Source organism: Chaetodon trifascialis, chromosome 7 (genome assembly GCF_039877785.1).
Source record: "Chaetodon trifascialis isolate fChaTrf1 chromosome 7, fChaTrf1.hap1, whole genome shotgun sequence".
Taxonomy (NCBI): Eukaryota; Metazoa; Chordata; class Actinopteri; order Chaetodontiformes; family Chaetodontidae; genus Chaetodon; species Chaetodon trifascialis.
In genome coordinates this window covers 8,096,468-8,121,141 of record NC_092062.1, presented here as the reverse complement: position 1 = coordinate 8,121,141, position 24,674 = coordinate 8,096,468, and the positions used below count along the sequence as shown (strand labels likewise).

Here is a 24,674-nt window from a genome sequence, read left to right as displayed (position 1 = left end):
TGTGGTTTCATTGTTGTGCACATAATTATATCGGTGCTTTTCCAGAAGACGTGGTGCTAATTTATGGAATTGTAAACTTTTTTTTTTTTTTTTTTTTGGTGGGGTGGGAAGGGGCCGTTCTCAGAATATATTTTGATAGCCTAGTACTGTAACTATGTATTTAATGTGAGGCTACATATTTGGGTTGTGTTAAGATAGGACTGAACCATTTAACCATTTACTTGAGCTGTTGAGAATTCCCTAAGTCAAAGGGTTAAAGGCAATATTGTTATATAATAACAAATTTAAATCTGGGATGTGAGATTTTTTTTATTTTTCATGTTGGTTATGTTCCAAAAAATCATACAAATATCCTGTTAAATACCAAATACCTGAAATTAATGATGCAGATTGAAGACTACCAACCATTAAACCAAGATTACTACTTGCGTGTGTGTTTGTGATGATGATCCTGATTACCAAAAAAAAGAAAAACTCTGCTATTATGCACTGCTTTGTGGATAGCAGTTGTTATGAGACCACTAACAATAACAATAACTGTACATTTTAATGAACCAACTTACTTGCTCAACAATAATTAATGCCTCACCACAAGTCAAACCACTGAACAACATGATTGGAGTATTTTGCTAAGGGACAAAGGGCAAAAGATTATTGTTGGGCCCTTTTTGACCCCAACCTTCATTGTGCATATGCCCTGTTGCCTCCATGTTCCCATTAAAGCTGCACTAATAAATGTTTTTTATTTTAAAGAAAATTACTATGTATGTGTAATATGAAAGATGTCACCATGACCAAGCCACAGGGAATTATTGCCCGAAGGTACAGTTCCCCTAAGCTCTATTGAGCATTTTACTGTCCGGCCCACATCTTTACTGTTTTGGTATAGTCTCACTGCTGTCATCAGCATCAGTTTCAACAGCAAGCAGCTGTTTTCATTGGACATGGTCTGATAAGATCACTATATGCGACCTAGCATGCATCAAATAGCAGCAAGTTAGCAGCTATTTGGTCCAAAATGTTAGGTATTTAGTGGCTAAAAAGTTGATTTCTCTCAGGTGATCAGAGACCCTAACAGAGCTAAAAGGAGAGAGAATATTGTACTTTTGTTCAACAGGTGGACAGAAAAACTGTTGCTCTGTGCCAGTTAGATACGTAAATAAGCAGCTCTTTGCTAGAAAGTCCACTATTTCAGCTTGTGGTGAGTGGCCACAAAATGGCTTAAGTCCACACAACTAACAGTTTCATTACATACCCAGAGACCCAGAAACCAACCAGCGCAGCTACGTGCCCTTGAATAATAATACCACCTGTCTGCATGTGCAGCTTATAATTGTTTTTAGTGTGTTAAATGTTTGTGTTAAAACTAGATTTTGTCTTCTGTGTATATGCAAAAACGCCGAATCTCCAGTAGTCAGTATTGTACTTACGTGGTGCAAATTCCCTAATGAGTTTGCAATTAATAAAATGACCAAAATCCAAATGACACAAAATCTACCGGGCGCTTTTGGTTCCCCTGAGGGTCTGGGGCCCAGGACATTTACCATTTTTCTAATGTGGCCTTGGTGAATAGTCATGAGCAATGATGTTGTAGGACAAGTTCATGAAATACACCTTCAAACTGATGTTCGTATAACTTTGTGATGTGGAAGAAATGAAAATCCTTCATGGGCAGTTCAATCCGTCATCGAATTTATTGCACCTCAGAGGGCTTACATGCACTGGGGAGGGTCATCAAAAAATAAAATACATTTACAACTAAACAAAAATACAGTTTTAATAATTCAGTCATGAAAAATGTTAATAATCTCCCATTATTTTCACAGAATCACATCAGAGTCTCACAACCAAATGCTTATTCAGTCCACTTAAATGACAACACACAGAGAAAGCTTTACATTAGTCTGGTTTACAGCACAGAACTTGGACCTCTGGTACATACAGCTGTCCAAATGCATATCAACATACTGATTCCATTGTAAATCTGTGGGATCAGAGGAGCTTTATGTTAAGATGCTTTTGGGGAACAAGATCAAGGCTAGAGGCCTCTTGTGGATGTCCACACTGTACACATCACTCCCATGTGGCCACATACAATATGTACTGTTCAATGACAATGTGTCAAAGGTCAGCAATAAACAAATGAAAAACATGAACAAAGGTTATGTTCAGGCAACAATCAAATGTGAAATATTCGTCAGACCGGTGTTTGTCTCTATACTTCCAGGTGACCATCATTACTGCAATTATAACATCATCAACAACAGGTTAGTAACATGGAACTCAAAGGTACCCTGTAGAGTAGCACTGTGAAGCACTGTTTTGATGAGTGGGCCCCCGTTTTGTCTGTAAACAATGTAGATTCCAGTTATCAAAATAAATCAGCTTTTCAAGTGCTTCATGAGAAAGTAAATGCATTTAGCACATTTGTTGGGTCTCAAGGGTACACAAAGTTGATGAGGTGAAAAAGAGTGAATGTAAACAGCTTTGTTTAGAAATGACAGGGTACCTTTAATCTGTTCCTGATTGTGACTTTTGTGATGACATTTTCTTGCCACAGAGAAAAGTGAGCGAAGCCACTAAAGTCCTTCCTGCTGAAGCATCACATTGGTTTGATGCTATTCCCTGAAATCTGGATCTCCATTTGAAACCACATCAATGTGACTGAATTTTTGTTCTGATTTGACCTGTCTGAATGCAGAGTTTGGTATGGCAATGAAATAACTTACTCCGAATAGAAAAATAACCATACTGACCTGGTCATAGTTAAACTGAAAGCACAGGCAACAGACATATCCGCAGTGTCAAGACTGCACGTAGACACTTATACAGTTATATTGAGGAATAGTTCAAGTTTACCTCTGTGACGAATAACGAAAGCATTTTCTCTTGTAGTAAGTTGTAAGATATGTTCTTTCATAGCAATGCCAGCAAATATCAACAGCAGTCTGGAGGATTTTTGTCGAAGAAACAGGACATATAAATAACAATGGACAAAAAGACAACAAAAGAAACCTAGAAAAATGAGCGAAAGTAAAAAAAAAAGAGGATCACTTCCTGGTCTGGTATGATTCAGAAGCCCATAGAAGTTGTTTCTTCATATACAGTGTATTGATCATATAGCGGTATTCATATTTGCTTCCAAATAATTTCAAAAGATGACGGGAAATAGAGGGATACTCACGACTTCTTACAAGTTCATGTCAGATTCACATTTATATTTCTCTTCAACAGACATACAGAATAGAGACATAATCCTCACCAGAGAAATCTATGTACATCAAAGAGGACCCTTCTGTAAACAACACACTACACGTTTCTCTGAAAATCTACCGGGGCTTTGTTAACCACTCCCATCCAATTGGAGAGGGACAAAGAAGAGCTCCTCCCCCTTCATAAGGGGTCGGGGACATATATGGGATGGGCGGGGTTTGGGACACGAAAGCACATCCATCATTCAACTCAACACTAGAAATAAATCTAAACACATACGCCTTCACTTTCTCTCACTTACTTTTGTGGACTTTTTTTGTCAGGGTTTTGAGTGATTTTGTTTAGACAAAAGATTAGTACATCTACATAAGCACACGCTTGTATTTTTTTTTTCTCATATATATATAATCCGCTATGGTTCACTTTCACAGTTTGTGCTACGACATCACACAGGAAAAGGGTGGGGTGTTGATGGGCGGGGCGGAGAAAAGAGGCTCTTAAAAGGTTGAGTAGCTGAACATTGCTGGCATCCTGAGATGTTGACAGACACCAGGTATAAGGTGAGACGGCCCTGCTCCAGAGAAGAAAGCGGCTGGAAGACAGGAAGCACAGAACATTTCAACATAAGAGTCACAAGTTTTCTGCTCAAAGCTGAATACTGATGCTGGGTTTACACAGCACGTTGATTTGGTTTGAATTTGGTCACTTTGATTGAAAAAAGACGTTCAAGCCCTCCATGCAGACTCAAACTGGCCCCTGAATTAGAGGTGATGAGTAGTTAATGATCCATTACATTCAGAGACTATTCATTTTAAATATTCCACTTAAATGGAAAGAGTTTAATAAGGTGCATTTCAATCACTGAATTTGGGACAGCTGAACCCAACCACGAAAATGGACATTCAGAAGGAGGAAGCTCAATCCCATTCCCCGCTTGATGTTATTTGAAAGAGGCACACTGATGGCATATGTTTCACAATTGGTGGAAGCAGAAAAGGTTGGAAACGTGGATCGATAGCTCCTTCTGCAGGTTCTGTAGTTCTTAGCAGAGTAGGCGTGGTGGAGTGACAGATATTGGAAGACATAAGAAATGTCTTCCAACACTTAAAGAAACACTCTAATTCCCTTCACGAGTCTCTTTCTCTGTAATTTAAACTTTGTAGTGGCAAAAAAATGCAAATAATCTGATCCCACAAATTTCATTAGACTATTATCACCAGAATTAAGTCATTTGAGTGTTCTGTCTGCTGTATCTTGATATGTTTCACAGAAGTTAGAGATTTATCAATGACCACAAAGTGACCTGTAGGTATTATTTGTAGTGTGTTGAGCTCCCACCTGGGGCGTTATAAGAAGTCCTTGAGGTCGAGCTCTGCCAAAGGGTCCTTGGGCTTCTTGGGGCTCTGGCTTGCAGGTCCTGGTGAAAGCTGATAAAATAGGAAAAAAAAAATTGTATGTTGATCAGATATGAAGTGGCAGGCAAACATCTACACAAACTTGTTGCTGTATTTCTTTGGATAACAGGAACGTTATATAAATATGGTCAATGAGGGCCTTGCTATGCATAGTTTTTTACCGGTGCTCCGGGTGCAGCAGATCCGGGTGCAGCTCCAGCAACCCCAGTGAAGGGAGGTCTCATCATGGGCTGCCCCATCATAGGCTGCCCCATCATGGGTTGCATCATGGGAGCTCCAGGCCCTCCTGCAGGAGGCTTGTAAGATATGGACAACACAGCAGATTTTAATTTCTGAAAGCTATGCAGCCCTGAGATGACTTGGATATCATATATCTGTGATCTACACACAGTGCATGTGTGAGTTGCAGATTCAAAAGCTGATGAAGACTCACTGCGAAAATATAGAGAATTCACAATGAAAGAAATACACTCACCATGCCAAAGCCAGGCTGTGCACTCATTGGTGGCACCATGGCCGCAACTGGTGGAGCTGCTCCTGGTGCACCAGGAGCACCAGGGGCTGCGCCAGCCTACAGAGACAAGAGGAAGAGGGTACATCAGAAAAACCTGTATGTTGTTCAGACCTTTGCCACAAAAGTGTGATATCATGGTGGTGGTGGTGGGCTCCAGGCCGCTCTTACCATGGGGGCTCCCGGTGTACCCCAGCTTGTGGGAGCTACCTGTGGCATCCAGTTGGCACCTCCTGTCAGCTTCTTCTCACTCTGTGGGTCCCTAAAGGGGATCACATTGCAAATTACTGTGTAATCTGTCCCACTGAATTAATGCTCAGAGTGGTGACCACAGAAAGTCAGCTGTTAACAGATGGAACATGCACTCATGTACACACAGACACACGTTTTCCTACACTCAATTATCATCCACATTCAGTTCAGCATTTGTCTAAATAAGGCATCAGTTTTTCTCCCAAGAAATCCTGATGTAATCAAAACGGCTGCTGTAACCTTCATCATGGAGTATTAATATAGAATTTTGATACTAGGAGGAGAAAACTCGATAATTTGGTGGCTCAGTTCAACAAAACCAAACCCAAAAGATGAGCTCAAAGAAACAACCAGGATAAAAGCAAACTAGAAGTAAAAAGCTTATATGATAAAATCAAGCGTAAAAAAAGAACATCCATAAATGAATTTTGGCATGATGCTTAACCTGATAGACCTTCATCAGTCTGACAGTGTTGCACCCTTTTATATCATATGATGAAAGACTTCAAAGACTTTGAAGGTTTTCCATAATTTTCAGAAACTCTCTGGGAACTATGTGTAACCACATGTTTACGCATCATGCATTATACAATTCACATCACTTACTTTTTCTTTACTCCAAGGTCTGAACAGAGGAAGGAAAGAAGAATGAGTTACATTTATATCAAGTATTTATGATGATTAATGACTGAGCTGCAGACCAGAAATCTGCAGTCTACCTCCAATCAGATTGGCCAGTGAGGAGTCCAGGTCTCCTCCGATGGTTTTGGTAGGAGGTGGGGTGGCGGGGGGAGCGGCTGTAATGCCTCCTGCTGCAACAGGAGTACCCATGCTTCCTGCTGTGCTTCCAACAGTGCTGCCCCCGGTGCTCTGGGGCGTTACGGCGGGCATCAGCAAGTCACCTAATCCATCAAACACTTGGGGAGAGGGTGGGAATGGCGGGACATGAGAGAAACAACACAGATTACAAATGTGCAAATCCCTAATCTCGCTATAACATGGGCAGTGGGCAGATGTGAGATCAGACAGTATGGTGAAGAGGACAATCCAGCTGTTACCACATCAGTAGTCAGCTGTGCATCTCATGCACAATGTAGGACTGTACTGTAAATGCTGTATGTTTGAGCATTCAAAGGGACATAATCACACTTGTCTTGTTGCTCAGCAAGTGACATCTCAGGAATTTAAACACATTGATTTTGGAATAAAACAGAGGTTTTGAACCAGGTGCCATCAAGGCCAAAGACTTTACAGGTTTTCATACCAAATAAACACCACAGAAGCATTTGAAAGTTGGCCGTATTCACTGAGGAAGGGGCTCCTGCCCTTTTAATCTGAAGCCCCCCTACAGTCCTGTCCTATGAGCTCAAGTAACCCTTCATCAGTACCGCCTGTCATGTTCTAAATGTGTTCATTTGAATTGAATTTAAATGAAATATTACTGAACACTACTAATTAAACTACACTATGCTACCACTGGGATTGGCATAAGGCAGACCAACCATTTATCCCTTACTTAGAGCTCACAGCTCAGACTGCTGGCCTGGTCTCACACACTTGCATTCACAACACATACTTTCCAGGTGTTACAGCTGACTCAATATGTGGGTATTTTTTTCTAATCAAAACTTACAACTACAGATTATCCTTTTAAATTGGTTCAGAGGCTGAAAGACGTTTTAGGGCCTAAACAACAAGCTTCCACCACTGAGAAGTTTTGAAAAACTGTAACTATAGGCAATGTAGCAGCCTCTAACCAATAATTACAGTAAAGCTTTTATGCTCCATAAACACATTTAAAGTAAATCTTTTATGTTTCTGACCACTACAGTAACCAGAGAGTAAGGGCTTTGATTACAGTGTGATGCTGTTTAATGGGCACTTGGAAAAATATATAATTGAAAGGTGTTGCGCCAGATTGGAATGAAAACCTGGGGACTCGACTGCAGACTCGGGCCTTGATGGCATGTGGTTACTGTAAGAGCCATTGCTCTAAAAGACCAAAGGCAAAAACAGATGCACTGTACAAACATAAATAACAGCAGAGTACGCCTTGTCTCATGCAGGAGACAATCAAAGGTCCTCTTACAACATGCAAAGAAGCAGAAGGGGAGACTTGTTCAAACTGCACATGCTGCAATGCACTGCAAGGTTAAACTCACCAATTACAGATTAGAAGAAACAAGCAATGACCCAGCAGAGTGGAACGAGTGTGGATAGAGGTGTGGAGGGAAATAAAATGGAGCAGAAGAGAAAAAGTGTATAGTAGAAAGATAGAGTAAAAAGAAAGAAGATTGCAGAGGGGTGGGGTGAGCAGGAGGTGGAGAAAGCACAGCATTTGTGAAAGTGTGAAAAGTACAAGAGAAAGCTTGAAGAAGAATCATTGCAAATGAGGCAGCAGTGCTGAAGAGTTAAGCAGTCGGCAGAAACAAGGAGGACAGTGACCACAGCACATGTCAGTGTGTCATTCATGCAGTAGTCAAGCTCTCAGAGGGAGGAGATAACTAGGTCATGGTTTAGGTAGCTCAATTTTAATGAACCAGAGCAGATTAATGAAGCAGACGACCTGTGCAAATACAAACAAAGCATGTTTTGAAATTCTCTAAATTCACATTTCAGAAAGCATTACAACACTAAAATGAAACAAAAAAGGGAATCCTCTACAACATAATATGTTATGATCCACTTACTTGAAGCATCAAAACCACCAGAGGGTGCCGGTGTGGTGGTTGCAGGTTCTGGTACAGCTGGTACTATTGGTACTGCTGCCACTGCAGCAGGTACAGATGGTGTTGGAGAGGTAAGCGAGCCCAGAGCGTCAAAGCCTGACTCCAGGAGGTCACCCTGAACCGGAGCTGGAGCCAAGGCTGGAGCCAGAGCTGGGGCCGCTGTGGGAGCCAGGGTGGGGGACATCAGGCCTGAGGAGGGTAACAGACAGGACTGTAACTGTGACATCATATGTTGTACTGTTTCCATGACAAACACACATCAAATATGATCACTGAGACAACGGGTGGCACCATGAGACATCATAAAAACAAAATTAAATTTTGGTTATCTCCATGGAGAAAGTTTCTGAGTGCAGCAGCAAAGAGTAGCAGCACACAGCACAAATAGAATATAATACAGCACATTACTCAACCAGTGACAACACTAGGTCTTATTCAAAAATTAATCTGTGAAATACATAATATGTATTACAGTAATCTGCATGATATGCCTGATGTTCAGTGGAATGAAACTCTTGAATATGACTGATGAGAAAAATATTAGAATCGAGAGGCTTGTGACACTTTATATAATAGAGTGATTTCCTTGAAATAACAGTATGAGGCTCAGAGAGGTCCATTACTTCACAAAAAAGTCAAGAATTAATGCATTTCTTTCTTCTATCCTGTTCCGTTAACCATCCCACGATTCCTCAGGTTTACCTTTTATAAAGTAGTTAAAACAAGCTCCGTCTCGACCAGCTGCAACAATAAAATCCTGCTTATGCATTGATGTATCAGTCTCAACAATATGATAATGTCACATATAACTACCATGCAGAGCAGAATGTCTCTCTGCATACATGAATGTGTTGTCTGTGTTGAATGTGTCCGTTCTTCAATGCACTATTGGCCATACAACGGTGCCAGAAATGAGATGGGCGAGACATTGGCTCTGACATCACTTGGAAGTCATGGTGGACAAATACTTCACAGACATTTCCAAATGAGTCCAAACCTACTTTGGAACTGCTATGTAATCAAATGTAATGAGTCCTGCCAAGTCTGTGCCATAATTAATTTGATAAATGCATTTCCATCATTATGGTATAATTTCTTAATCAGCGTAAAATCTTTCTGTCAGCCATCTGCCAGCATAAAACCTTTTAGCCAAACTGTGGACATCTTATCAAAAGCTGCTGGTCCTTTTGTCTCCAATTGAACCATGATTAACATAAAAGTGCTTCAATGTAATCTCAAAAACAGTAATCTCTGACAGTCAGAGGAGCCTCACCGCCCAGCAGGTCGTCTCCAGGCCCTCCAGGAGCAGAGCTCTGCGTCTCCTCCACAGAACCACCGAAGGAGTCTGCAGGGCCGTCCAGTTATCCACAGCGCAGCATGGAGGGCAGAAAGGGGTGAGAGGTCAGCCCTGGACCACACACTGGGACACAGTGGGGGGGTAGGAGACAAGATTATCTTCATAAAACTAGAATTTAATTAAAAATGAAAAGTGGCAAATGTCAAATGAAATTGATAAAAGAAAGGTTAGTGTGGATAGAGATAGAGGATCTTTTCTGCCTTTCTGGGAGGAACACTTACCTCAATTGTATGCTCACCTCTACTTTCATAACATAAAACAACAACTGCAAAACCCTGAGAGCATTTCATTTCTACATGTTGCTTTATTTGTCCTGGAGTGGGAGTTGGTAGAAAATGTGCAGGAGCGATATACAGCAACCACAGCAAGAATCAACAGCCATGCTCACAGCTGTACTTTGTACACAGCAGCGCTTTCAGCTAAATGCTAGTGTCAGCTTGCTAACATTCACAGTGAAAATGATGTTTAGTAGATTTTGCCATCTTAGTTTAGCATGTCAGAATGCTAATATTAGCTAATTAGCACAAAACTAGGTTTGGTGTGTAAAGTGTAAAGCTGTGATTCTACTGGCCAGATTACAAATGTATTGCATGCATTAATGTTTAAGCAAGAATATCACTTTGAAAAAATATTGTGAACTGAAAGAATCATAATGCAACAGGTGAAGCAGCTTCTCACAAGATTTTAATGAAGAAGAAATCATCAATCTATGCCTGAATTCCATCTGACAATGCTGTTATTGTTGTTATTGTTTTTGTTGTATTGATTCCGATCATTTTTAATGATTAAAGAATGCAAAAATAATAATAAAAGGCCATCCAAGAGAAGTCTGATGCACATCCAAGAAGAGTCCTTCCTGCGACTATGGGACTGAATATCCGAAGCAAAATTTCCCTGTAATCCAATGGTCACAACCAAAGATGGCAACTTCAAGATGAATTCAAGGATTTATCCCTTTGGAGCCATGAATGTTAGTACGACATTTCATCCCAATCCATCCTGTAGATATTTAGCTCTGCATCAAAATGATACACCAACTGACCCACAGACAGACAGTAGCGTATTAGCGAACCTTATGATCCTCAAGAAAAGTTAAACACCTCCTGTTTGACTCCAGTTGGCAAAAAATTTCAGCCCTACACAAGGTTGACTAGAAAAATAAAACTTTGTAGGAAAAAAGACGCTCAAAAACACACAATGTAATTATTAGCACCTACAGTTGATCACCATATCTACACAATATGAGCTTAACAACAACCGAGGATGGTGAAAATACCCACAAGAAAGAAAAGTATAATCATAAAATGCGCAAATGGGTTGAAATTCGACAGCTGACATGCAGCATACGTTGTTGTAAAGAGATATGTTTGAGCGGTAGCAGGTACAGTACCCAGCAGGTCAATGACAGGTGCCGGCTCTGCTGCTTTGGGTGGAGAGGAGGCCTCTGGGACGGGAGCTGCAGCAGGAGCAGCAGCAGCAGGGTCTGGAGATGCAAATGAGTCTGAACAGAGAGACAGACAGAGACAGAGGCAGGGCAGGATTAAATTACTCTCAAATCTAAATGACTACACTTATCAGCGAAAACTCTATTTCCAAGGGGAGAATGCATTGCTCATGCACTGTTATTCTGCCTGTTCTGAACGGCTCACAGACATGCAGAGAAGAAGCAGAAGAAAGCAGGCGTCCCTGCATCTTAACTGTGTATCCACATCCTTGAAGCGTGCACCATTTGGAAGTACAGGACTGGTGTGCATGTGCATGCAGACACCAGCACCATGCAAAAAAATTCAGGATTAAGTTGAGGCTGGCTGCACTCTTCATGAAAATAGGAAGGGAAAACAGTGATGCAGTAAAGAGAAAGCAGCTTAACTCACCGGTTACGATGTCTCCAGCCAGAGCCGGCTCGGGCAAAGGAGAGGGCCCGCGTGAGACAGCAGGAAGGTCTAATTTACCAACGCAAGCGAGAGGCAGAACACGAGAAAGGAGAAAACCGAGGTTGGGGAGCAAAGAAAAGAATTAGCGTGGCAAGTAGACAGACAGCGTGGATAGAAAGCAGCCACAAGGACAATCCAAGATTTGACGAGTGGTCACATGCACAGTTCTCATACCACTATGGGGGACAAACCAAGACGTGTGGGGGGAAAAAAACAGTTGACAGAGAAGTAGAGGTATGGAAACCAGAAGAGATGAAGAGGTTCCACACACAGAGAAATGGATATCAACTCCTGTACCTGCACCAAAAAGGTCTACGCTAGGAGTGGTAGCAGCTTTGGATTCTGTGGTAGGGCTTTGCTCAGGCATAGAATCAAACATATCTAAGAACAAGGACACACAATCATATGTACATTCAGATTTTAAGTCCAGCATACAGATTGATGAGTTAAGAAGAAAGATGAGGGAAAGCAGAGAGAGCAGACATTTTGATTATTAAACGGATAAGCTGCAGTGTATCTGTTCAGTGCAATGCAAAATGAAGTGCAAAAGTTAAAAGGGTACATTGCCAAATGCCAGAATGAGGACTTCCATATTTGCATTACTAAATTTTGCTTATATCACCAGAAGTTCCCATAGAGTTTGTCTGGTTCCAAAATGATGGGATGTGACATCACAGATTAAAGTCCCTGTGGTTTCGCTCTGAGAGATCTCCAGTATATTAAGTTAACAAGACTTAAGAGTCCACAGCCATGCCGTCCACCCTGTGAGGCTGTATTAAGGCACAGCCGTGATGTGAGCTAAATGTTAGCATGCTAACATGGTTAAAATGACTAAGCTAACATGCTGATGTTCACCGGATTCATTTAAGTTTTGCCTGTTAGCATGCTAACAGTGAATTAGCACTAAACACAAAGTACAGCTGAGGAAGTTCAGAAACCAAAGTTTGGACAAATCTTTATATTGGCAATTTGCATGGCGATGACCTGCATGGCGTCTGGACTGTGGGATCAAAACAGAGCACTCGCAGGAAACCTACATCATACAAATTCTAACATTGAGCAATATTCCCTTTTAACGAAAGTGCATCAGCTACAATAAAGCATTCTCAGCTATCAGGATCTAAACTACAGGTCACAAGCAGGAGAAGAAAACTAATTTCTTCCCTTTAAGTTTTGGCAGTATGTTAGTATTAGATTAATAATCACAACAAGTTGAGCCACCTCTGTTAATAAAAAGAGATAAATGTCCATTTCATCCCCAGAGATCAAATTTACATTGAGATTCTGGTCTCCAAACAACAGATGATTAATTGCTTAATGTTTGAAATACCATACACAAGTGACAAGACTGCGGATTCTTGAAATATTTCAATTCTTCAGAGGAGGCCAAGATGCTTGATTAACTTGATTAAATGATCTGTATTGGAAGGAGAGGCATCATGGAAAGAAAAAAATCTGAAATGTAGGGACTGGGCAGGTTATTATCACTGTTATAACGATTATCAAAACCTGTTTCATCATCATCATCATCATCGTCGTCATAATGCAGGGCAATGCAGTGAGAGGCATAATGAGAGCGAGAGGACTTTACCACCAAAGATATCTAGAGTCGGAGCGGCTGCAGACTCTGTGGTGGTGGTGTCGGTGGTGGTTGTGGTGGTAGTGGTGGTGGTGGAAGAAGGGGTGGGGGCAGCGGGGGCAGCGATGGGGGCGACGATGGTCGGCGCCTCACTAGAGGTGGGAGGGGTGATGGCAGTGGGCTCCGTGTCCGTGGGCCTCATAGCAAACAGGTCCAGCTCTGGAGCAATGTCCGCACTCCCCTCCGTCGTAGCAAAGGGGTCTTCAGGGGAAGCAGCAGGGGGGTTGTGATGAGGGGTTAGGAGGGATTATGATTAGAGAAGAAGGGAAGGGGTTTGTGGGCGGATGGGGAAAGGGAAGAGGGGATTGACGGTTTGTTAAAGCAAGACTGTAAAAAGCATATCTGCGGGGCAAGACACCTCTGAAGTTCCAAATCAGGATTAGATACAAAGAAAGTCAACCAAGCACACGGTCACTCAATAACTTCAGAACTGCATCCACAAGCTACAGCTGACAGTGGGAAACAATTCTTAAGTAGCTAAGATCGGCCTATTCCAGAGCTGGAGTGTAGAATCATTTCTGGCTAATTGGCCCACTGGCCAATGTGTTCCTGGTACGTTGTTGGCTGTATGATAATACCATCCTGTTGGCATACAAGAGCTTTGAGCCACTTGCACTGTATAAAAATGGGAAAACAAACACATTAAGAGTAAAGATCTCGTGCCTACGAATAGAGCTAAATAAACAGCGCTCTTCTTGGTTCAACTACCCACAGACTGAGACCTACAGTGACTCGTCTTTTTCTGTGAGAACCAGTCCTACGACTTAAGAAAGACAGCAGATACAGCACCTTCATTCATGCTACTAAAAATAGCTAAATTGGGGGTTGCATAGACTTGTTGCATAAACACAGACATATAGCAGTCATTTCTGCTCTATGTGTAAGTCTTTATCCTTTAAGCGAATAACAGAAAATGCACTACTATATGAGCTAAATGCTACCATGAACCTGGTGAGTCACTGACTAATACAGCAGAATAAAGTTAATGCAAAGCATGTTAAATAAACTGCAGCTCTATGTGTTACTGCTGTGGTTAGTATGGTATGAACAAACCAGGTGCATTATTAAGGAATGGTTGAAAAAAGGCACATTTGCATGGGCCAAAGAGAGAGACTAAAAGGAGTTATTTAAAAAAATAAAGAAAAAAGGCTCAACAATGATTAGTATAATCATCATGATCAGGCAGTATCAGGGTTAGGGTATCAAAACAAATGGTATTCATTCTGGAACTACAGAATAGTTAATAGCTGGACTGTGCTTTTTACTGTACTGTATTCACTGAGTGAATATTGGGAGAAGAAGAGTAGCCGAGATGAGGGAGGGGAGGGTCCATGACTGGGGCATTAAAGCAGGATTTGGGGTGAGACAGTAGGCCCCCGGGGGGCAAGTTTGTTCTACTGTCTCCTATGGAAGCAGACACAGCTTTAATATAATAGAAGCAACAGCAGCTTTCACATCCATACACCCACTTGCACAAAAAGCTGTTTTGTCACCCACCAGATCCACCAAATGCATCAGCAGCAGGGCCCGTGGCCACGGCGGCAGGACCGTCTCCTGGGGAAGGTGCAAACGCATCTAGGGTATTGCAGACGAAAACAGCCGGAACGCAAATGCAAAACATAACACCCGGGCCAACACACCGACAGACACATGGATAACGAACAAAAGATGAGTAAACAGACGGAATGGACAGGAAACAAAAATGAGAGGTCAGCATCAGGAAAAAGCAGAGAATACAAATATGCAGCCCGGTCAGTGCAGTGCATGATCTGATTGTACCATCAATCACGTGATGAGTCTTGAAGGGCTGCATAATGCTGCATTCAGAGTGCACTAACTGTGCGGGCTTGGGAAATGAGGGAAGTTGTCACAAGTTACTTGTACTCTGTGACAAGAGGGAAAATGTCAGGGATGGATGATGCAAAGTTTCTCTTTGACAAAGAAAATCAATTGGCTCTTTTCAGCAGACACTCAGTGCTTCTCCAATGTTAGGGCTGAGGTTAATATCAAGAAGCCAAAATATCACCAAATAAAATCCAGCTTCTCATCATCTTGGTATATTTATGAAACTGTTAGTAAGCCATTAGGGGTGATGAACAAAAGTGCAAAAAGCAGCAAATCCCAAAAGCACAAGTCATGATAACAGATTAATTACAGTGCAGTGGGGTTACTGAAGTGCACAAGATTATGACAAAACACTCTGATGAATGTTTAAAAACACATTCATATCAAAACTCATTAGTGTTTTATTCTGATTGTGCAGCTTTGAATAAACCCAGAGGAAAGCAAGTAATCCACTAAAATGGCTCATATTTTTGGGATGTACCACAAAGGACACATGTTTTGCATTTTGTTCAGCATGTTAGTGCACATGGTTGCAACAAAGCAGGATGTAAAAACATTAGAAGAAGGTGAGGATAGAAAACCATCACATTTGAGTCACGGTACTAAGCATCTGATACAATATACATATATATATATATATATATATACACTAATATCTACCCAGCAATCTTTGCAAAACTCATGAGATCATTTGCTAATGCTTACTGCTGTTCTGAAGGTATTTCCAGATCCCACAGCAGACAAAATGTGTTTCCATCCAGATGGTAAGAAGTGTCATTAATGGATCTGGAAATACCTTCAAAACAGCAGAACCCTTTTCAAAGACTGATGGGTAATTCTTTTTTGGAAAATCGAATGTGTGGTCATGTGACTCGAGTGGGAATACATGAAAGACACAAACTGGTGCTGTGGTGCCATCTGCTTACTGAAGTGTCATAACGTACATTTATACACTTTCTTAAGGGTTTTTCAGGTTTCTGAGTTTTCACGTTACATAAAAAATGCAGGTACCTCAATCATTCAGATTCAAATCTTTAGATATCTCATAAATGATGCGTATGTCACATAAATGTGTAATCTGACGGGACATAAACCTGGAGACTTCTTGTGGCTCTATGATGTAGCATTCCTCATGAATATATTAGTGGTTGAAAAGTTTCGGGAGTGATACTCAAATCCCAACTTCTTATCAGTAGATTACTAAATGATGAAAGGGCTCATTGCACACATGCTGCCATGCTGTGTATCCTGCTCTACATCCTATCTTTGGACCAGACTGACCTCCGAAAAGGTCGAGGTCTGTGGCTGAGGTGGTGGCAGGAGCTGAGACGGGCAGTGAGGCGGGCGCCGCAGCAGCGGGAGCGGCAGTGGCTGTGGGTGCGGAAGCTGCAGGGGCAGCAGCAGAGGGAGCGGCAGCTGCAGCATCAGCATCAGCAGACTGTCCCTCAGCCAGGAGAGCTTCAGAGGCTTCATCAGCGGCAGCCGGAGATGCTATGCGGACAAACCCCATAATCCAAGCGCCACAACCCAGTCACCACCCCCAAAAGAGAGAAATAGTAGAAAAGGGAAATAGGAGGAAGACAGTAGTGTCAAAGAGACTGAAAAATGAAAATAGACAGGTTTAGCAAGAAGGATTTGGGTGCTAAAGGCAAAAATAGCTTGACACAAAGACAATTAGAAGTTAAGGTAGGAGGCCAACTTCGGTAAAGAAACGCCCGCAGGCATTTCTGGTATCCAGTCTGTAGCAGAGAGCTGTCAACAGATCACTCACCCTCAGCCAAGAGATCTGCGCAGAAGAACGAGAGAGAAACAGGTACGAGAGAATGAATGACAGCATGAACAGAAGAGGCACGATTTTTAAGTGTAGAGATAATCTGATCTTCTAATCTTTAATGTGCAAGCTGGCAGCATTATAGAGAACAGGCCAGAAAAACACAAGGACCAACAGTGAAGAGCAAAACAGCTGAAAGGTCCCTGATGTAATTTTGGCTTTGAAAGGCTACAGTTGGACTTTGGCCATCAGTGAAGCTACAGCAGATTCAGAATGGAAATATTCTGTATTCTAAACCACATTGTCCAATAAAAAACATCAGCAAGGCCACCACTTCTTTATCCTACTGCAGGGAGTCATTCAAAAAGACCACGGATTGTTTGTTTCAGCTCATTTACTACACATTATACATAACTGATACTACTGCCAACCATTCTCTAATGCATGCCATAGGTTTTTATATCGATTTCCCTCTTCCTACATCCTCGAAGCAGCAATTGGCTTCCATTGATTTTACTGTCATATTAAAATCACTCTGCAGGGACCTGAACTCCCTGTATGCTTCAGAAAATGGTTTACAAAATAAAAGAGTTGGTAGTTAATGGGATGAAACATGAAGCATCAACATGGAATTTAAATCTTTAGAATATACTCTGTCCTTTACTATTTGTTTCTGTAAGTACACAAACTCAAGTTTAGTGAATCAATATCAATATCTATTTTCAGCATTAGCGCCAATCTGCCATTCACTAAACCCCTCAGCTGAACATGGATTGTTCTGTTATAGGTTTGCAACCGTTTAGCATGGTGGGTCAGTCACACTATGGGTTTCTCCACAAGTTGGAGCTGTGTGCGAGGGGCTGTAGTAAGAGAAATACTCAGCAGAGTTTGATATGTGGTGTCTTTTCTTTGGCATTTCCAAAACCAAAAAGGCAAGAGCAAAAGAGCGAGGAATGAATTAAACTGTGTTTATCTAACTAGCTTAGTACCTACAGTACTTACTAAGACTTACTTCTGAAGCTGCATATCATTATTATATAGGGTGACAGCCTGCGTAACAAAAAACGATGCTCGTTCACAACTGTGTATTTTTCCCCCACTGTGGCTAAGAAGCTAAAAGCTATCATATATCTTATCGTAATAGAAACATTTCAAAGGCAGCTGGGCAGTGTTTTCATCCAACTCATGGAGCTAATGTTAGCTTAATTAGCTAGCTAGCCCTGCCAGAGCAGAGAGACACACAGACAGGTGTAGAAACCAGAACTAAAGGAGGCTGAGCTTTGTGACTGAACAGAAGAAAGTTCTCACCTCCCCATCCAGTCATGGAGGAAGCTGCTGCAGCACCCCCTGCTGATGAGGAGGACATGGGGTCTAGATCCAACAAGAAGCCATCATCAAGAGCACTACACACAAAGTAAGAAATAGAGAGGGCGTGTTGACAGAGGGAATCCATGTCTAATGTAATATTGATGCTCAGATATGGATGCAGCACAGATCAAACACTTTTTAATACTGTTGAGTGACTCATACTTGCTGGTAGTAGTAGCAATGGTGGGGGCCGGTGCAGTGGGGGTGACAGAGGGCGGAGGAGGTTTGGCAGGCGGCCCGGGGCGAGCAGGGGGCCCGCCGGTGGAAGCGGGAGGTGCAGGCTTGGCCGGCGCAGCAGCAGCAGCCGGCGAACTGTTGGCTGTTGCATCCTGCCGCAGAGGAAGTTAACGTGGTGAACAACGCTGTTATGTAAGCTGAGGTGATTCAACAGCTTTTAAACACATGAATTTACCACAAATCACTTGCTGCCTGCTGTAGGAGGTGTTAGGGGTGAATTTAAAATTCAACATTTACAGTTTTTAGTTACCCAGCTCTGTAAAGATCTCAACAACTGTGCTTTGACAGTCAAAGGTGCTATATATAAATAAAGACTACCATTATTACACTACATTATGATTATCATGGACCAGGGCTTACCTTAGTGGGCGACCTGCAAAAACAATGACAGGAACACGAGTTAAAGAGTTTAATGATGTAAATGCTGAAACATAATGGCTATTATTGAGATGGGAGGCAAAGCAACAGCTAAACCATCACTTTGGTGTTTTCAGGCAGTCAGCATTCCAAGCCAATTCCATTTAGTAAACAATTAATGGATCCACGCTGCACTGCTGAGTAATAGCATCTCGGCTCCAGCTCCTTCTCAACAAAGCTTTTCAATATCACAGACAGAAAGTAGAAGCTGCGTGTTGTTGAATGGCATGCGTTGAAAGCTTTGTAAAAGTCTGGGCTGATTATACAGTAAATATGATAACAAAGGCGAATGTTAGTAACAACATCAGCTAAAAGGCAGGACCTGTCATTGTACAGTATGTCAGTGACAATAATGATGCAAATTCTTCACAAATGTTCACAGAAAAAATAAAATTAAGTGTGTTTTCTATAGAACTGCATCTTGAACAAAGTAATAGTACACCACAATGGAAATGTCAACTGCTTGTTCAGATGTCTTTTCTGTAGAATCACTGAAAGTTCATTTATCAAAAGAAATTTCGTAAATGGTAAAATAATATTCTCATTGATGGAGAGTACTCACTTATCCTCTCTGAGTTGAGTACAGACAGAAGCAACAGAGAACAGCAGAGAGATCAGACAGGTCAGATAGAGCTAAAATCACTCCAAGAACGACAAACACACCGAGCCAGAATCACTACAGACATGGCTTTCAGCATGGCAAGAACCACAAAACTGTATAATTACAGGATTACAGAAGCTTCAGATCTGCGTTACTGCTGATGCACCATTAAAATAGCAAAACTGGCTGCAGATATATTGAACTACTTACGGCTTCTTCCCCTCCAGCGTGTTAAGGTGGGTCTCCAGGGACTCCAGAAGACTTTCCGGGGCCTGTAAAATAATAAAGAGAGGGTGATCCAACAGGGTCAAACACATTATAAAGGTTGGGTATGGTCAGAGAGGCTGACAATACAGATTATACTCCACAATAGAACCCAGTGAACCACACAGTTAAATAGAAACACTGAAGAAGTGGGTTATTTCTGTCATCACATTTGAGCTGAGTGACTGCTTCTTCGACTATTACTAGACTTTAACATTGACTTGACAGCACTGACTTGTTTGCTCTATTCTCAGACTCATTCATCTCTGGGCTTCAGTCTGTCACTGTGTTCCCGGTTGGATGCATTGTTGTTTTCAGTGTACATGCTACCTCCTTGTGAAAATATCTTTAATTATGATTATAGCTTTGACTGCAGTCCAGATGGCACTTGAATCTGCATGCCAACTGTGGAGTAACCATATTCCAAAACTTGATGCATGATTGTCTACAGTAAAAAACTGACGCTTCCCTAAAGGCCAGTTTGATTTGAGCCTCAAATCCCAGAGCTGAAAATCCTGCCATTTCTTTATCTTCACAATGTTGCAAAATTGATTCTTCACTACTAGCGAACTCATGCATTTGTCATGTTGAGCTGTTGTTGAACTTGACTACACGTCTTGTCTTGGAAATTTCTTATGCAGTGTGCTTTTGGGATGAATGACAACATAAACTAACAAGTTCAGACTAGAGCTGCTGAGCATCAATATTTTTGAGTTCCCAGTAAATATGTCCATTGCATTGAGTTTACAAAATTATCAAGTACTGAACGTTACCATTGAACGCTTAATACAACATGCTTTAATCAGAGCAAAAACAGTAATGATAAAACATTTGAAATGTATCAGTTGAGTGTATTTCATTTGAAGGTGTTAGTAGACTTTGATCATTTGTAGAATTCCATTTGTTTCCTGTTACACAGGAAATGGAACACCAAGAGGGGGATAAAGCAGAACACAAAACCCCCAAAACAATTACCAATGAAACAGAAACAGAAAACAGAAGGTTTAATCTCAATGCTAACAGAGAGAACAATGTTCCAGCCAGCCATGATGCAAAGCTGCATGCTCAACCAGGCTAAATGGGACATTATCGCCCCCTGACATGCAGTCAAAAGGACAGCACAATATCCAGCAGGCTTATTAAGAGAGGTCAAAGCTAAGTCAGCCAATGAAATAAGTCAATAATTCACTTTCCTTAATTCCCTGCTTCCATTTCCTGAATCTATCCTTTTAAAGCTGTCTCGTCTATTATCCCTAAAACTCTAGGACCAACAAGGCAGAGAGGCGGATCATTTTTCTTGGCACTGAGAGGGACAGGTAGACCGTTTATCATCCAGAGACTTTACAGTGCCTCTCCTCACCACCAAAAACAAAGATGCCTGTTCGGTAGACAAGGGACAGATTTAACAGCTCTATTACTGAGATGCTTGAACATACAATAGTAGTTTTCATCTGAGGAGGCCAATATAAAAGCTGATGAACCATCTCCCTGTGGATCTCCCTACGACAGGCCTCCAGGCATATGTGTGAAATTTGATCTGATCTGCCATCATTTGCAGAGTGTTTCCTTCATCAACTCACTGCTCTAAAAAATAGCACACGTGTACATGAGCGATGACATAACAACACAACTACAAAGAGAGTCAGATAGTAATATTATTCTGTCCAGCTGGTGCGGATGTAATTCCTCCTGGAAGGGATGAGAGTAGAAACTGGTGGCTGACACTACGATTAATCCACTATAGTTTGAGGGATCTGGGAGATTGATACAGTTTGCTCTCCTGGAAGCATAAATCTATTTATATCAGCAATACAGTATCTCATTTTTAAAGACAGGGGCCTCTAAGATATGCTGGTTGGGCTGTGAGGATTAATGATGTTGTTCTGCTAATTTATGGCAGAAGGAAAATGGTGACATCTTTCACACAGGGTCACCCACCTAGCATGATTTCATTGTTTATGTTTGATTTTATCAGGACATTTTGCAATATTTTCTACTATTTCCAACATCGTCAGAATAAATGCCAGCATTGTACCTTCTGTTATGGTCTGTGTGTATTTTCTGGTTATTTTTGTAATTGTTTTTCTTAATGGCTCTCTCTCTCTCTCTCTCTCTCTCTCTCTCTCTCTCTCTCCTTGCCTGCAGTGGAGGTGTGGCCTGGCGGTGCTGCTACTCTCCGTCGCACCTGAGGCTGATCTCCACTGATTGCCTGACACTCTTAAGCAGCGTGGCAGCATGGGCACGCTGCCAGATTGTCAAAGCTATCTTGCTGAGACTCTCCAGCCATTCTTGCTCTAGTCCTTGTACCATAGTCTCTGTGTCCTTCATAGCCTAGTCTCTGAGTTGCTCTGTTTTGTCTAGTATTGTTGTTCTGAGTTTTTGTTCTGGTTTGTCTTCGCTAGTTCTGGTTTTGTCTTCCTACCCGCTCGCCAGGGTGTAGTGAGTTTTTGTTTTATTGGGCGGATTTTGTGTTCCGTTACTGTCTGTAATAAACCGCTGTTGTTAAACGGCTCCTTGTCTCCTGCTGATGTCCGCACCTTTGGTCCAGCAATTATTTTGATTCTCCGGAATCATAACACGTTCCTGCAAACTGTGGCTGTGTTGAAACTTTACATTTGTGTACGTTGTGTTGTATGTGGTGACAACACGGTGGTTAAGGTTAGGTTAGGTTTAGGCACCAAAACGCTTGGTCAGCATTAGGAAAAGACACTGTTGTGGCTGAAATTACCCAGTTTAGTCGCCACAAACACAGCTGGAAAACGTTCCGACCTTGAGTTAAAAATATCATCTATTGTCACGGCTTGAACAGCAGTCTGCTTGGCAGTTGTCTCACCTCCAGTAGCTACACCACCACCATCCCCTCCTCCTCTGATGAGAAAATCTTAGCTCATACATATATATGTGTGTGTGTGTGTGTGTGTGTGTGTGTGTGTGTGTGTGTGTGTGTGTGTGTGTGTGTGTGTGTGTGTGTGTGTGTGTGTGTGTGTGTGTGTGTGTGTGTGTGTGTGTGTGTGTGTGTGTGTGTGTGTGTGTGTGTGTGTCAATAATCTCAACCACATACTTTATGTAGAAACACTGATATGATACATATGAAACGTACAAATCTAACATATCCATGGTTTGCAGAAACGTGCAATGGTAACATTTTTCTTCTGGTGACTGGGCTTCAATTTCTCCTTTGAAACAACCAGGAGTAGTTGTGTGAAGTTAAGGATACTGCTGTGAACTCCAAGCACCACAAACAGAGCTCAGCTTCATGCTAAAAACCCAACCAACATGTCAATAACATTCACATGCTTTTCTTGTTAAAGAGATTTTAATGCAAACATTTGCTTATTAACAGCATCAGAAACCACTGCAACACTGTGGCAGAAGAAAAATGTCATCAAGTAAGAGACATCACTAGTATTTTGATCTAAAGACTAAACTTCCGACTGAAAGAAATCGCTAAAGGAGCAGAGATAACAAAAGTTCTCCGCATGCAGTACAGAATGTAACGTAACTGGGACACATTCAAATTTGAAAAAGTTTTTTCAATCAAAACTCACAACTGAATCCAACAAATGCCATCTGCAGGAATACAGTATCTGTTTTTTGCACGCTTTCAAGAACCTTGCTGAAGGAGGGACTGATGGATGTAGCACACAAGTAACGACTCACATAACTCTACTCAACAATACGTATGCTTTGACATTTTGGGATATTTGCTTTGTTGCCTTTTGCTGAGAGTTCAATAAGAAGATCGATACCACGCTCATATTTGTAGGTTAAATATGAAGCTGCTTTTAGCAGGAAATTAGCGTAGCTCACCATTGAGACACTCCCCATAAAACCATAAAAATTTCACACTTTGTTCTTGTACAGATTAAACAAACAAAACATATTGTGTAATTGCTGAGCTTTAGAGGTGCTGGTAGGCAGATCTTCAGTCACGCTATATCTTTCCAGTCATAATGCTAAGTGAAGCCTGCTGACTCTACTTTTTATCTAAAGACATGAGAGTGGTATCACATCTAACCTTCCAGTGAGTGAACAAACATATTCACCAAAATGTTGAACCGCACCTATATTTTGGCCACATATCCAGTCTACTAACGTAAAACACAGTTAGCTTTGAGCTAATCTCGCAAATCCCTTGATGCAAATGAATCAGTTTGACTGGCTCTGTAGATCTCCATTTGAAATATTCTACATTAAGTGTTATACATTACAGTAAGTTTGATTCTGCATGGTGTGGATCTGTTTTAAACCACTGGCCCTTTGCAGCCTGTCAAGCCTGAGTTTAATCAAACAGCATTACAGCATGCTTTTCATGCAAGCCATCCATACTGTCATGTCTGAAAAGATAAAGTTTCCACAACACAACAGAGTTTAGAGGCCTCAGGCTCATTCAGTGCCCAACAAGAGAAATCAGGTTTCTCATCCTGGGAATCATTTATATTGGTCAGTGACCCAAATAATCTTTACAGTGACTCTATAGATGTTCTGGAAACTGTAGCACAATCAGAGGATAACAGTCTGCTGTGCCTTTGTACAGTTGTTGAACTAAAACTATGTTTAGCTCAGAGTTTTAGCAGCAGAACAGCCGCCTGGTCAGCAGCATTGCTCAGCATATCACAGCTTATCCGATCGGCCCTTCCAGGCACATCATCCCACTTCATCACAGAGCCTGATGTGTTTCTGCTGGGTGTGCACTCGCTGTGCAGTGTGCTTCAATTCAGTGCACTCAAAGAGAGTTCAAATGGTGACCTTCCCTAAGCTGTTTGCTCCCAAAAGCTAGCTCTGTGCTCACTACTCACACGCTCAGCCTGAATGATCAATCTGCATCTCTGGAAGTGAAAAGAGAAGGGGGCACAGGGGCCGTCAATCACCAAAGAACCACAGCTCATTGGTCGCATGGAGAATAGAAGTGCACAAGGGATACAGTGCCTCCTTTTTACAACATACTGTGGCTGCCTGTGAATGGCTGATTAATATCAAAGAGGAGCAATAATGGTGAACACAGCAGGAGAAAAAAACAGGTGGTGGCTTTATACATCCACATGCAGTACAGTTAGAAAAAACATCATACTGACATGCTCTGTTAGTGAATAGCAAATTACCTAAAAAAAAATTCACAGA

At 41.6% G+C, this 24,674-nt stretch overlaps 1 protein-coding gene across 9 annotated transcripts in view; it reads right to left on the bottom strand.

Annotated features, from left to right (window-relative positions):
* Positions 1-1,675: 1,675 nt before the first annotated feature.
* LOC139333357 (clathrin coat assembly protein AP180-like) overlaps positions 1,676-24,674 on the bottom strand; it is a 50,586-nt gene continuing 27,587 nt past the window's right edge. For 2 of the 9 annotated variants that reach the window (XM_070965681.1, XM_070965682.1), the window contains 20 exons: positions 19,500-19,561; positions 18,632-18,644; positions 18,197-18,363; positions 17,975-18,069; positions 16,667-16,681; positions 16,177-16,386; positions 14,548-14,625; positions 13,003-13,251; positions 11,709-11,792; positions 11,352-11,420; positions 10,868-10,978; positions 9,394-9,465; positions 8,082-8,309; positions 6,111-6,308; positions 5,998-6,016; positions 5,311-5,401; positions 5,104-5,199; positions 4,790-4,924; positions 4,552-4,640; positions 1,676-3,805 (listed from right to left, as the gene is read on the bottom strand). In XM_070965681.1, coding sequence (XP_070821782.1) covers positions 4,560-4,640; positions 4,790-4,924; positions 5,104-5,199; positions 5,311-5,401; positions 5,998-6,016; positions 6,111-6,308; positions 8,082-8,309; positions 9,394-9,465; positions 10,868-10,978; positions 11,352-11,420; positions 11,709-11,792; positions 13,003-13,251; positions 14,548-14,625; positions 16,177-16,386; positions 16,667-16,681; positions 17,975-18,069; positions 18,197-18,363; positions 18,632-18,644; positions 19,500-19,561 — 2,073 coding nt within the window. In that variant the 3' untranslated portion in view covers positions 1,676-3,805; positions 4,552-4,559. Of the gene's footprint in view, positions 3,806-4,551; positions 4,641-4,789; positions 4,925-5,103; positions 5,200-5,310; positions 5,402-5,997; positions 6,017-6,110; positions 6,309-8,081; positions 8,310-9,393; positions 9,466-10,867; positions 10,979-11,351; positions 11,421-11,708; positions 11,793-13,002; positions 13,252-14,547; positions 14,626-16,176; positions 16,387-16,666; positions 16,682-17,974; positions 18,070-18,196; positions 18,364-18,631; positions 19,260-19,499; positions 19,562-24,674 lie in introns of those variants that run through there. The other 7 variants (XM_070965683.1, XM_070965684.1, XM_070965687.1 and 4 more) reach the window with 7 other exon arrangements.